This window comes from Podarcis raffonei, chromosome 15 (genome assembly GCF_027172205.1).
Source record: "Podarcis raffonei isolate rPodRaf1 chromosome 15, rPodRaf1.pri, whole genome shotgun sequence".
NCBI classification, from domain to species: Eukaryota; Metazoa; Chordata; class Lepidosauria; order Squamata; family Lacertidae; genus Podarcis; species Podarcis raffonei.
In genome coordinates this window covers 5,968,400-5,982,526 of record NC_070616.1, presented here as the reverse complement: position 1 = coordinate 5,982,526, position 14,127 = coordinate 5,968,400, and the positions used below count along the sequence as shown (strand labels likewise).

The following is a 14,127-nucleotide window of genomic DNA, read 5'->3' as shown; positions in this document are numbered from 1 at the left end:
TACAGTGCCAGGCACATTGGGCATTATCTAGCCAGACAGATCATACGCCTGCTATGTCACCTGGTGATGCTCTGCTCCCAACTCCCATCAGCCCCAGTTTGTATGGCCAATAAGGAAGGATGAGGGGTGAGTCTAGCAGCATATGGAGGGTCACAGGTTCCCCACTCCTGCTCTAAATGCCCGGCCTTTATTTGTTGAAATTACTTTGTGATATGTTAGCTACTGTGGCTCTGGTGTGCTGGCTGTAGCATCCGAAAATAAGTAGGGCCTGCTGGATTAGTCCAAAGGCCCATCCAAGCCAGCCAGATGCTCACAGGAGTGAGATGCGCCATACCAAAGTAGCTATCAAGCCTGGTCAGACAGGAATTGACAGTCTGGGAATCAACTCAGTTTGCTCTTGAACAATGAGTGGGTCATATTGAGGAAGCCAGGCTGGAGTAAGCAGCTTCATAGGATGAGGCACAACTCTACTGGACCACTGGAACAAGGACGGGGAACCTTTCTGATCCTCCAGATGTGGCCTGACTACAACTCGCATTACCCGGTCATTAGGCCATGCTGGCTGGGGCTGATGGGGGTTGGAGTCCAGAAACAGCTGGAGGGCTGCAGGCTTCACATCTTGACTTATTGCTTCACATATGCTCTTGATGCATCTAAATTCAAACCACTTTTAAAACATTTTTTAAATTAAGTTAATGCTTACTGCTAGCAGTCTCTGAGGCTTCTGATGCAGTTGAAATGCTATCTGAAAACTTTTCTTCTGTGGCACTGAAGTAATTTAAACGGCCTGTTTTGTCTTCTCCCTGCTCTGGCGCATGGGCTGCAGCACCCGGGAGCGAGTTCTTACCTCTGCTTAAGACAGACGAAGGTTCGATCACAACAGGGCTAGCATCCTAAAATTAGAAGAGGGAAATGGAATTGAATTGCAGGGTGAGGCTCTAGCAGATACAAAGCACATTTAACTGGGGGGCCTAAGGCTTAAAGAGATGTAACTGGAAAACATTTTGCACAACTGACCATTTCGCTACCCAACGTATCAATCAAATTCAATTCAGTTTTCTTTTTGGGAAGGACGGAGGTGATTTTCAAGTTGCTAGCCCCTCGTAATAATGGAGAAAGGCCACATCAACTGAAAGATCCTAAACTAGGCTACAGGAAGGCATTTATGAACAAGGCAACCCTGCTGGAATAGACCAACTAGTCCAGTACAAACTATCATGACGAGTGTTCATCGACAGCATTAACCTCATAAATTTGTGCAACCCACTTTTAAAGCAGCCCATATGAGGGATCATCACACTGCCTTGTGGCAGTGTAGACAATACGAAGCTAGACTGACCAGTGGCCTGATTTAGTGTACGGGTCTTGCTGGAAATGTTGCTGATTGGACCTGCAGTCTAAACACAGAAGGGCATGAACTCTCTTTCTTAGTAACATTCATGAGGACCAGAAGCTGAACATCTTAAAAATGGAGACTGCAAACAGAAGCAAAAAGCTGTTGAGAACTGGCAGAATGCTTTCACTCAAAGACTGACAAACAGGGCAGAAAAAGAAGAGTCTGAAATGGGTCTGAAAGCTTACTGGGACTTCAGAGCAAAAATTTGGGAGAACACACTGGTGGTTTTGGAAAGCAAATGGCTCTCTAATGGAGCTGGGGGGGCACTTTAATTGCCATCTTCCCTGCACACATGTTTACTAATTAGCTGACTGATTAAATACAAGCTCTTCCACTCCCCCACTCCAAAACAAATGTTTCACTCACGTAGTTGACATATTCTTTCCACTGCTGCCACCAAGGCATCGCAATAAGAAACCAATTGTGTCCTTGCTGAAGGCCATATCTACTTTCTCGTTCTAACCAGCCCCTAGGTCAAGAAAAACAAACCAAAACAAATCAGAATAATATGCAATAATAAACAACTATATGCTGCTTTCATGTGTTCAAGAAAGGTAGGAGGTGACTATTATCCCCATATTGCAAATGAGGGGACTGAGGCTGAGAGAGAGAGAGTGGGCAGTGGGGAGGCATACCTGATGATTTGTCCTTCCTCTTCTGGAGTGGCAGGCCTTAGACCTAAGACTATATGGCACACCTGGAGACAAAAAGGAAGAAGAAGACAGGCCAATTTAAAGCAAGAACAGCAGGTCTGGAGCAGAGGAATGACTAGCAGAGGTATAGCTAACACCTGCTCCTGCATATGCTTGAATACATATTATGTATTGGCAGAAGGGGAAGACTCATGGATGTTGACCACTGCTTCCAATAGTTCCTTGTTTCTTCGATAGCTTCCCACTCATGAATCTTGTGTTCCTTTCTCTTCTCTTTACTGCTGCACAGTGGTACCTCGGGTTAAGTACCTAATTCGTTCCGGAGGTCCGTACTTAACCTGAAACTGTTCTTAACCTGAAGCATCACTTTAGCTAATGGGGCCTCCTGCTGCTGCTGCGCTGCCGGAGCACAATTTCTGTTCTCATCCTGAAGCAAAGTTCTTAACCTGAAGCACTATTTCTGGGTTAGCAGAGTCTGTAACCTGAAGCATATGTAACCTGAAGTGTATGTAACCTGAGGTACCACTGTAATTAAGCACTGGATCCTGCTCCCCAGTCCATTTCTAGTTTGGGAAACGTCACTGTTGAGTAAAGACTTCCTTTGCCCATGTTGATCATTTTTCTGGAGTTTGGAGCTAACTCCCCCCACACCCCAGTTTGATTTCCCCACTCTTCACTCCTGAAGTGAGAAGGGCCGTGACACTGGGAGGGCATATGTGATCCAACTTTTTTACCTCATGTCATCCAATTTTCTTAATATTTTGTACACTTGTTGAACAATCATAACTATGTTTAAATCTAAAATTTTAATTTTTTATCTCATCCCGTTTGTGAATTATGAGGGTTTGAAATGTCAAAAAATTGACAATTTTGGCTTTGCCGGACTACACAAAAACCTTAAGAGCTCAGCCCAAAAGTGAGGTACGTCAAAACGCCAATCTATTCAGAACTTCCTGGACTTTAATATGATATGTCACCTGATGGACTCACTTTAAATTTTAAAAAGTGATTAAAAAATTTAATATGATTAAACCCCCCCCCCAATGTATTGCTTATTTAACATTTCTAAGAGCTACCTGCAAAATTTCATCTTCGGATCTCAATGGGATCATATTAAAAAAACCAAAAACATTTTGTACATACATGCCAGGCTTATTGGGTTCTATTTAGGATAAATGGGTTTTCTTGGAGTAAAATATAACAGAATAAGCAAGACTTCAAACTGTAATATCAGTTACTTCAAGAATGTCTTTAGAAAGTTATTCAATTAAAATGTAACTGAAAAGCTAGTTTTCTTTTAAAAATGTGTTCCAAAGCCGAGTGATAGCTTGCTGTTGCATGGTTTCTAATTTCCCATCATTTAAATCAAAGGGGTGTAAGTTCAGTTGTGGAGCACAAGGCCTGGGGTACAGTCTCTATGACCTTCAGTTTAAAAAGCATTTCAGCCGTACACCCTAGAAAGCCACTGGACATCGGAACAAACAATGCTCAGGCGGATGGACCAAAAATCTGACAGAGTGAGCAGCTTCCTATTTCCTAAGAGAGCAGCCCTTGATAAGCAGATGGCTTCACTGGTGGCAGAAACATCTGGCTAAAGCATCCAAAGCTGCGAATGACTTGATTCAGAAGTCATGCCAAACCATGGTTTGCACTGGTTTCAGAGCTGCTTTTCTTTCCCATCCTCTGACCGTTCATAAATTGACTCCTGCCTCCACACTGCAGCAGTCTCTGAAAGCAGAGCAACACCAGCAACTATGATTTCTATGATGCGGATGCCAAGCCCAGCTACAGTTAGCACAGTTAGCTACAATTAACACTAAATTTACCAGCTGATTGCAAACCACGGTTTGTGCCAATTCAGGCACCACGACAAAGTGCAGTTAAGATTCCTTAGCCATGCTTTAGTGCGATGTCGGAAGTCGGCCAGTGACTTCCCAACAGAGCGGGCAAAAACTGCAGACTTTAAATCACCCACCATGAGAAAGGAGGGCAAGACCATCAAGAAGCAGACTTGAACGGCATAGTGATATGCATGGAAGAGTCAGAGCCATTTACCGAGAGGTGCATTTTAAGATACCAACATTGTATTCCACCCCTTTAGCTGGGTGATCATCAGAAGATTTACACTGTCTTCTTTATGCAGTTCTCGAGGCCACCAATTTGAATCCCAGCAGGAAACCTTTTTGGGATTTAAGTTGATACTACAGTGCAAAAATTGCATTCTGCTTTATGAATAAACAACAACAAGAGAGTCATTAGCCGGCAGGAAGCGATATAGATTTCCCTAAGCACAAAACATCTGGCATTTTTGATGCTGGCCTTTCTTTCAAAATCATTATAAACCACACGGCTGTAGTTGCAGCTGAGTTTGCTGTGATTATTTTACAAGACGTACTGGTGGGGGTGGGGGAGTGACTTCTACTAGGAAGGAAGAATTCTTAAAATTACAGCAAGGGCAGATGGGGAGGGCTGGGTCACCTTTTCCTCCGCCTCATCTGTTCCGCTAGGATGAAAATTTGCTCAAGCTGCACAGGGGCAAAACTAAAACTAAAAAATGACCCTCAAAGAGAAGTAACAGAAATATTTTAAACACTCTGGACTACAAAATAAGGCTTGAGAAACTCAAACTGGAAAAGATTGCTATGTTTCCGTACAAAGATGCTTGTGTGTTAAGAGCTTCTGGTGATATTCTGCTTTGCATGCTCCCATCTTCAGCGGTGCATGGGGCAGGGGCTAGGCAGATATTGGCCCAGTCTGCACAATACTGATCTGGGACCATGTACAGTGGTACCTCGGGTTAAGTACTTAATTCGTTCCAGAGGTCCGTTCTTAACCTGAAACTGTTCGTAACCTGAAGCACCACTTTAGCTAATGGGGCCTCCTGCTGCCGCCGCACCGCCAGAGCCCAATTTCTGTTCTCATCCTGAAGCAAAGTTCTTAACCTGAAGCACTATTTCTGGGTTAGCGGAGTCTGTAACCTGAAGCGTATGTAACCTGAAGCGTATGTAACCCAAGGTACCACTGTAAATGTATGGGCTCCAGAGAGAAGCTAGCTCCCATTTTGCTCCTCCCCTGACTCCCCACCCCACCCCAAGCTAAGCCAAGGTTTGGGTTCAGTGCATCATCTAAGATGGAACGTAGTTAAGCTTTCTCCTCACTAACCATGTGCTGCGTTGGCCAAGGTTTGCAGGGTGGGGAGGGGAGAACAGCGGCTGAGAGCTCCTCTCGGGAAGCACACGAAGTCACATGATGTCAGTAAGCTGTCGCTTGGGCTTGCTAGGCCACAGGGGTGTTTTCTACACTGGTATCTTGACTTTGGAAGACCAGCTCCAGGCCGGTAGTGTGTCATATTTTAGGTGCTAGTGAGCAATTTTTTTTATAAATGAATAAACATCCAAGCTTTGGGGGCACTTCTGAAATTCATGCTGCCCTTAATGCTGGCCGCATCTGCTCTTAGATGCCTTTTAAAACTGAGATTAGGAAAATTAATAAACTACAGACCTATCAATGGCTATTCGTCATAAGAAGCCTCTGATTTTAGGGGCAGTATACCAACATGTGGCTCGCGGAAGATTCCCCCTCCCTGCACTAGACCTTCCATTCTCATGCTCCATTGTATTCAATTTGCTTTATTGCAATGGATTGTTTTGTTTACGAGAGAGTGGGGAGCTATTTTGTTGTGTGTTGCCTCGAGGACCAATTATTACTGAAAAGGTAGGATATAAATGTCTTAGAATAATGACTCTTTAATTGAGTGGCGATGGGACGGGGAGCCTGTAACATGTAGTTCTGCATGTGCTGGTGTGACACACATTCACACTTTGATTTGCAACACATTTGCAGACCGGCCGGCCAGGATTTAGAAGACTGAACCCACTTAATACAAAATGCAAGAGCTGTTATATCACTGAACACTTCTGTATTCCTGTGTGAGTCTCACTGAATTTTTCACTTTTTTAAAATAAAAAAAACCCAACAGATTGTGCTTGAAGGCATCCCAAGATGCCAGAATGCGTACAAACTAAACTCGGCATCAGTCAGGCAAGGAGAAGTATCTCCGTGAAGCTCACGCTACAGAAAAAAAAAGAGACAGGCAGGAACGCTCAGCACAACAGCTGACGCAGCAATCAGCATTCCACGACTGCAAAAAAAGCAGGCAGCCAAAGCTACTTTTAATTGCTGTACAGTTGGGGTTTGCAGCCTGAGTGGAACTCACCTGGAAAAGGAGATTCAGAAATTCGTTGGCAAGAGCACTCTTCACACTCCAGATTTGGTAGTCTTCCAGAGTAAGGTGGCCGAGCTAAAGTAAAGATGGAGGCAGCAAAGAGAATCTTTGAGCATTTCTCCAAGCATCTGCCCAATATTTACACACACAAATAAATAATGGACATTGTAAAGCATGGGTAGAGACCCTTCAGCCCTCCAACCTATTAAAGCCCACCAGGGGTCCCGATTTTGTCTACAAAGCAGTTTCCACCCAAACCCTGCCCAAAGATACAGCCGCAGCTCCAAAGGAACCATCAGGAGAGAGGCAGTGCACACCTGATTGTTTGTCTGCAAGCTGGGTTTACACTCAGTGCCTTTTAAATTTGATGCAAAATATAAGCCTTGTTGGAGCTAATTTCACTCAGGAGCTCCTAGAGTTTTTGAGTGCAAGCAACGCTTGCTTTTGGCATTAAATTCAGTACCAAAGGCAAGCCCTGCTTCTGACAGGCAAAGTGGGATAAGAGTCTTCTTTTACAGCCACAGCTTTAGGTTTGACAAGTGGGCTGGAAAGGAAGAAATGAAGAATGTGGAGTGCCCTCTTGCTACTTCCTTTGAAGTGTGATCACTTGACATCTCATGATATCAGGTGTCCAAAATGGCCCAGGAGTGGTATTGTTCCCCAGCAAGATCCAGTTCCCCACTCCCTTTTTTAAAAGGGACACAATATGCAGTTTCATATAAAGGAAGGCTACTGGTGACAATACTTTCAAATGGATCCGAAAACCAAAGGGAGCAGCAATTTTTCACATTTACATAGGCCTGAAACTGACTCTGGTTTCCTCCAAAGAAACCTGGGAACTACAGATCCTCAAGACCTTATTCCAGTCATCCGTATTAAAAATAGTCTCTTCCACAACAACACGTATCTCCTGACCCCAAAGGTACACAGGCCCTGCATTGTGCACCTCAAAACTTGCATCCTGAGCAGAGACACAGTTGGAGCCTCCTCTCAGTCTGAACAGCAACAGAGGTTTAAGCTTGGTGGTAGAACAGCTCCTTTGCAAGCATACAGCTCCTCTTGTAAAACATTGTTTTAAATGGAACATACTAGTCCATACTTGTATATAACATATATGACTAGCACATCCATTCTTTCATCTGATTTATGCATCTCAAAAAAGCAAGAATTCCCAAGGAGTGGGGGACCCATTAAGACTGCATTCTAAAATTTATTCCAGTCACTGTTAATAACCCCTTGTTATATAACATCCCCTTCGTTCTAGGTATCTAATCCATTTGTGCAAAAACAAACTTCTCCTATCCATAACCATCAACTATACTTGGCTACTCCACTTACAGACCATTTCCATTCTTGCAACCTACCACTGGGTTGAATTAACAGCGCACACACTTATCAACTCACTACGACCCACTGTTACAGCGGCAATTGTCCATGCTTGCCAGGGCTGGTAGAAGTTGTAGTTCAGCAATATCTGGAGGGGTAAAGGTTCTCTACACCTGACAGAATGGAATGGAAAAACAAACTAGCAGGCTCTTACCTTGGTAGTGTCATGTGCCTTCAAAACAGCTTCTACTATGTCCGGCAGGTTCATGTGCAGCTCCTTGGGAGGGAAGAGGAAAAAGAATGACCCTAATGGACAGCTGAAGAACAAGATGTTCCAAGAGTCATTCAGCCTTCCATAGAAAAGCTGAGAAGCAAAAAATAATAATATTCTATCCACCCATTTTATGCAATCGCTGGATGATCTGAAAGTTTACAAACCTAAAAAATCAGTTTCCAGTTAGCACAACTGTAAAGGCATCTCTCTTAAAAACTGATCTGCTTATGTTAAACCACTAAAATACTGGCACTCATCAAGTTTTCTCCTCCCCTTGATCCAGAGAATGAAGGAAAAAGAAACATTTTAGATGTGCAAGCTGCAGTTCTTTTTAAAAACCTTCACTTTTTTTTCTTTGCATGCATGCAGGCAGCACATTTTAAAAGACAAAGCAACTTTTGAGTGCAAAAACTTACAGGAATGTCATCTGTACGGTTATCTTTCCAGACTTCCAAAAGGGCAACCACCATGTCTTCAAGTTCAACGCGAGACAAAATCCCGTCTCGGTCAATGTCAAAAACCTTGAAGCAAACTAAGGGAAAGAGAAGAGAGCTTGTTCTAACCAACAGGTATGCAGTCAATTAGGATACAGTTAAGGTTCAGAGGAACAGGGTTCAATGGCACAGCAACAAAGCTCAACTTGATGGAAACTTCATTCCCATTCTGATAGGCAGAAACATGAGGGCAAAGGTTTAAAGGCCCCTCCCCACATTGTCCAGATATAGCTTATCCCCCACCCAATACACTGGGCCAGCGTGTGTGGAAGACCAAGGTTTGCAAGCTTTGTGGAAGAGTTTTGCATGCAGAAGATCCCAAGTTAAATCCCCTGCATTTCCAGGGAGCTGTGGGAAGATCCCCTGCCTGAAAACCTGGAGAGCAGCTGCCGGCCAGAATTGACAATACTAAGCTGGATGGGCCAACAGTCACACTTGGTTTAAGACTGCTACCCTACTATAAAGTAAAGGAGCAGTGGAAGCAGATATTGGGGGTGGGGGGGCTCAGGCCTGAAGGCTAGATGGAGCCCTCTTGGGCCTTCCAGGACCTGCCCAGGTCACCCCCCCCCCACTGACCCTACTCTGCACCCTCCTGTAGTGATTCAACTTTGCTGTAATGCATCCCTGAACTGTGGAAATACCTCTTTCTTGTCTGGATGGAGTGGCATGGGTCTCTGGCTACACCCACCACTGGGAGGTATCCACCCCCCCCCAAAAAAAAGTTGCCTACATGAGAACATGGGCTTCTGGCTGAAAAGGGTTCACCACCCCTAAAGCAGAACAAAGCTAGAATAATTCAGGAGAGACGCTTTTTAAGAGTGGTTGCTGTGGAGGACTTTGGAAGGAGGAGGAAGAGAAACTGAGCTATTTGATGAACGGAGGAGAGACTAGAGAATGGCTTCATTTGCACAACACAGTAAGCCATAAACTATGGCTTACTGTGAACAAGCATCAAGCTAGTGTGCACTGTCCTATCATTCCTCTTAGGCTCCTCCCTTAGAATAAAAGGGAGCAAAACACTGCAAACCTTGTTTTACATAAGCATCCAAACCAGGGTCATGGTTTGCTTCTCAGTAAACAAACAAACAAGCGGGTGGCGCTGTGGGTTAAACCACAGAGCCTAGGACTTGCCAATCAGAAGGTCGGCGGTTCAAATCCCCGCGACGGGGTGAGCTCCCGTTGCTCAGTCCCTGCTCCTGCCAACCTAGCAGTTCAAAAGCACGTCAAAGTGCAAGTAGATCAATAGGTACCGCTCTGGCGGGAAGGTAAACGGCGTTTCCGTGCGCTGCTCTGGTTCGCCAGAAGCAGCTTGGTCTTGCTGGCCACATGACCCGGAAGCTGTACGCCAGCTCCTTCGGCCAATAAAGCAAGATGAGCGCCGCAACCCCAGAGTCGGTCCCGACTGGACCTAATGGTCAGGGGTCCCTTTACCTTTACCTTTTAAACAAGCATTGGTTTCTGAAACCACAATACTGGGTTCCAGCAACACAGTAAGCAACACCAGGAGAGGAGCAAAGTGGAAGCAATAGGGTAGCATGCTGTTCCTCCACATTGAGCCAGAGTTTATGGCTTACCATGATGTGCAAACAGGCATGTAGTAGACAGAATATTCAGTTCACTCTCCATTTTTCTAAAAATCATATATTGGTATTTCCAGGACAAAGTAACATCATGCACTATACATACATGGGCATAGGCTTCCGTGCCACAAAGAGCGCAAACTATTTGTGCTTATGAATATTTTATTGAAGAGAAATTAAAATCCACTGAAAATAAGGTTATTGCCAACCAGCAAACAAGACAGCCTCTTCTAGAGAATTGATTATAATTGGCATAAAATGAGAGAGTAACTCACAATAATATATTGGATTAATAGAGCCAGGAGACAAACAGGAATTAGCATTTAAAAGCCCTCATTTTTAAGGCTGTTACATGAGATTAAAAAGAAGAAATCTTTAGCAAGGAAGCTTGGCACTGTTTCACACATTATTAGGGTGAGCAAAGCTAGGTTTGACCACTCAACGGGGAACTACAGCCGCTATTAACTTTTCAAAGACTGCATCATCCATACTTTTAGCTGTTATTTCACTCATTTAAGCCCTGCATCTCCTGTGCTTGAGTCAGCTTACAAGATCAATCACAGAAACAGCAACCACTGCATTAAAGCCCAGGAACAAATCAGACTCAGCAGACAACAAACGCTTCACAAAAGGTGGATCTTGCACCCTCTTGTGAAATGCTGTTAAGAGATGGGCTCTGGCAAACCTCTGAGAGGTCACTCCCAAGCTTCAGGGCCAGTGCTGTGAAGGCCAGACCACACACAATGAGAGTTCAAATAGAGGCCTTAGAACAGTGGCTCCCCATTGGCTAAGTACCGCAGGCCCCTTGGTCTTCAAAAACCAAGCCATGGAGCTCCTACTTTTGAAAATGTTGCTATCTTTGTGATAGTTTTTGTTATGTGAATGGTGCCACCATATTCTCCAACGTGCCCCAGGGCAAAACCGGGACACGCCTCTTCAAGACTGCACTTCCGCATGAGTCACATGACCCGTGAGAGAGTGAACAGCCCAAAATAGTGTGCTTTCGGGGCGCCATGATCTCATGCAAGACACATGTCCAGCTGTGATCTCATGCATTTTTGGGCATTGTGTTCTCATGCGAGAATATGGCCCCCAAAGGATGTCCCAGGCAGTTGATGAATATGTGCCACAGATCCCCTTGGGTGGGTTATGTAGACCACCATTGGGAACTACTGCCCTGGAAGATCTTAATTGTTGATAGGGAATATCAGCAAAAGGCAGTCCTGTAAGGACTAAGAGCCCAGCATCCCAGGGCTCACCGCAATCCAGCATCCTGTTCTCACAACACCCAAATTGATGCCTATGGGAAGCCTGTAAGCAGGACCAGAGTCTCTGGAATATGTAGGTCCCAGGGTTATGAAGGGCTACGAAGGTTGAACAAGTTAGGGGGCACACTTAAAAATGCAGGAAGTTCTATTTTGCATACTCACATTTCTGCCTTTCAGCCAGCGGTCCCCTGCAGCAGGCAGAGAGTCCGCAGGAGATTTCTTTGAAGTCAATGTGATTGTCACGATTTTCATCAAAGGCATTAAAAAGACCTGCCAAGTGGACAGAAGCAAAAGTAAAAGGTCAGGTTCCAACCAGCATAGAGATTAGCCTATCCCAGATAATCATATCTTGGTTTAAGAAGCCAAGATATGCACAAGCCTATTGCCCAAGCATGCAGCTCCTTCGCAGTGTGTCTTAACAAACCAAGAAGACTCTCAATCAGTTTCCTGTTTCAGCTGAACTAGAAAACTTCAGTTGACAGGCTTCAAGTTGGTTTGAGATCCTGACTTGTTCAGAATCTGCTGGCCATAGTTTCCTGATATGGCTGAAACAGTAAACTATGGCTAAATAAGAGACTTCTTTGGATTATCAAGGCATGTTGTGAAGGGAGGAGCAAAGAGGCTGCATGTGTGAACAACAGGCTTGTGCATCTCTTACTTTAATAAGCCAAAACAGAATTATCTGCTTGTTCCATTCCTACCTCCAACATTTCAACCAAGTGTCAAATTATTCAGAGTTGCCAGGTTGCAGCTCTGACATACCAACTTCATAACACAGTAACAGAAAACTAGGGCAAATGAACTGCAGTGTCTTTTAAGAGCTGCCACCTGCTGAGCATCTACCTTTCCATCCCATCCCTTTCCCTAATACGTACCCTCACCATTTGTATAGGGCAAACTGCTCCCATCTCTCGGAGAGCAGGAAAATGATGACTCAGGAGTGGGGATGAACAAATGTGTGGACAAGAATGGTCTCAGAGGGGGGGAGGAGTCTACAGCACCCCCCCTTGAGATCCACTTAAACCAATGTTTTAATGAATGGTACCCATTCCACCCCCAGCAAGCTTATTCCTCCTTCAGCAGTGGTTCTTTATGCTGCAGTGTGACACATTTAAAATACTGTCTTAATATACTTTCAAGTCCTTTTAGATTGGCTAACCTGTTAAACGCCCACCCAGAGCTTTTGAGATGGGGCAGGTTGTAAGACTGGCACTGTAGACTCCTAAAAATAAAATAAAAATATAGATAACCCATGAATGTTCCATACCTTCACCCAGAGATGGATGAATGGGAGGGGAAACCAAAGGGCCAAATGTTTCCAGATCAAAACGTCCTGTCCTTGATTGAGCTTTCAGAAGCCAATACCGTTTTTCAAGATCAATGATATCGGATTCTTCCACTGTGTAAAAAAAAGATGATCAAAGTCAGTCAACTGAAGATGCGGTTTTAAAGCAGAGTGTTTCATGTCAGGGCAGGAGAGGCAGACACTTTACGCAGGTCGCAAGATAAATGGAGCCAATCCAGATGCCCAGGTGACTTTAATTCTGGGGTGGGGGTGGGGGGATGGTTGTGCTTGCAAAGCTGGCACATCACACCTGACACTTAGTGTGGTGTGAGCTTTTGCAGGCAACAGGCAACATCAGCGGCACCGTGGACTGGAAACGTGGCAGATACAGCTCCCAGCAGTCCCAAGGATCCAGTATGAAGACAAACCACATCGAGTGAGGATGAAAAGATTGCACTCACTATGTAATGTGCACACTGGGGGGGGGGAGTGCTATAAAAACTTACTATATATTCAAGCTTTCAAAATCTTTGATGGAGGATCTTATATGAAAACCAAAAAGAAATGCAGGACTCCACGTGGATGCCACACAAATGGTATACAAATTAATTAAATAACAATAAGAGTTTTCCTGGAATAACATTGCCCAAGTAGAACAAACTCAAACTGCTCTGCCAAAACTGAGATAGGGATTCTTTACGCACACCTCAAAAAACGCTGGCAGCAGACATCCAAAAACATCATAGAATTCAACCCTCCTGCCTCTGTATGGGAGAAGTTAGGATGTGGTGGACAAACAACTACTGGAAAAATGGCATGTGGGAGTCACCAAAGAGCTTATGTCACACTTACTCTCCTGCCCCCAGGATTACCCCTTTCCTATTAAACTCCTATATCATGGATAGGGTAACCTATGGTCTTCCAGATTGCTGCTGAACTACAGCTCCAATCATCCCTGACTATTGGCCATGATGCCTGAGGCTGATGGGGAGCTGGAGTCCAATAAAACATGGATGGCCACTGGTTCCCTATCCCTGCCCTATATGAACAGGTGAGTGTTGCTCCATCTACTAAAACATTTCTGCCCCATTTCCCTTCTAGAGCAGAATACTGGGTGAATAGCTCCCTGTTCTAATGCCAACCCTAAAACAGCTAACTCAGGGGGGATAGCAACCTTTTTTCCTGCTGAGGGCCACGTGCTGATGGTGGGCAAAGAGCCATTCTAAGGCTGGAGCTGATCTATTTGGTGGAGAATTGAATTGCCATTGTATAGTTCCTTTTCAGGCCAACCAGAAGAAGATTCATGAAACAGAGATTGAAATCCAAGCATCTCGTCGTCGGAGTTCCGTTGGGTTTGCACCAGTGCAAGTATACGCACAGAGTTTCTCTCATAGACTTATTTCAGAAATATTTGGACTGCTTGGCTTTGAGATACTGAATTGCGTAAATCATTATTATTTTGGCACTGTATATATTATTTAAGATTTTATGTGGTAGAAGGTGTTGAAATGCTGTACATTATTGTTAATGAGTTTTTGTAAACTACATACAGAGTTGTTTAGTTAAAGAGTTGTACTGCAGCAATATCCAGAGGGCCACAGATTCCCTACCCTCTGGGATACAACA

The 14,127-nt window shown here is 44.4% G+C and overlaps 1 protein-coding gene across 3 annotated transcripts in view; it reads right to left on the bottom strand.

Moving 5' to 3' along the window:
- USP32 (ubiquitin specific peptidase 32) overlaps window positions 1–14,127 on the bottom strand; it is a 124,340-nt gene that overhangs the window by 32,105 nt on the left and 78,108 nt on the right. For 2 of the 3 annotated variants that reach the window (XM_053366615.1, XM_053366616.1), the window contains exons 6-13: window positions 12,484–12,615; window positions 11,379–11,486; window positions 8,291–8,406; window positions 7,815–7,877; window positions 6,266–6,349; window positions 2,032–2,093; window positions 1,763–1,865; window positions 704–893 (exon numbers count right to left, since the gene is read on the bottom strand). In XM_053366615.1, the coding sequence (XP_053222590.1) occupies window positions 704–893; window positions 1,763–1,865; window positions 2,032–2,093; window positions 6,266–6,349; window positions 7,815–7,877; window positions 8,291–8,406; window positions 11,379–11,486; window positions 12,484–12,615 (858 nt within the window). The remainder of the gene's footprint in view (window positions 1–703; window positions 894–1,762; window positions 1,866–2,031; window positions 2,094–6,265; window positions 6,350–7,814; window positions 7,878–8,290; window positions 8,407–11,378; window positions 11,487–12,483; window positions 12,616–14,127) is intronic. The other variant, XM_053366617.1, reaches the window with a different exon arrangement.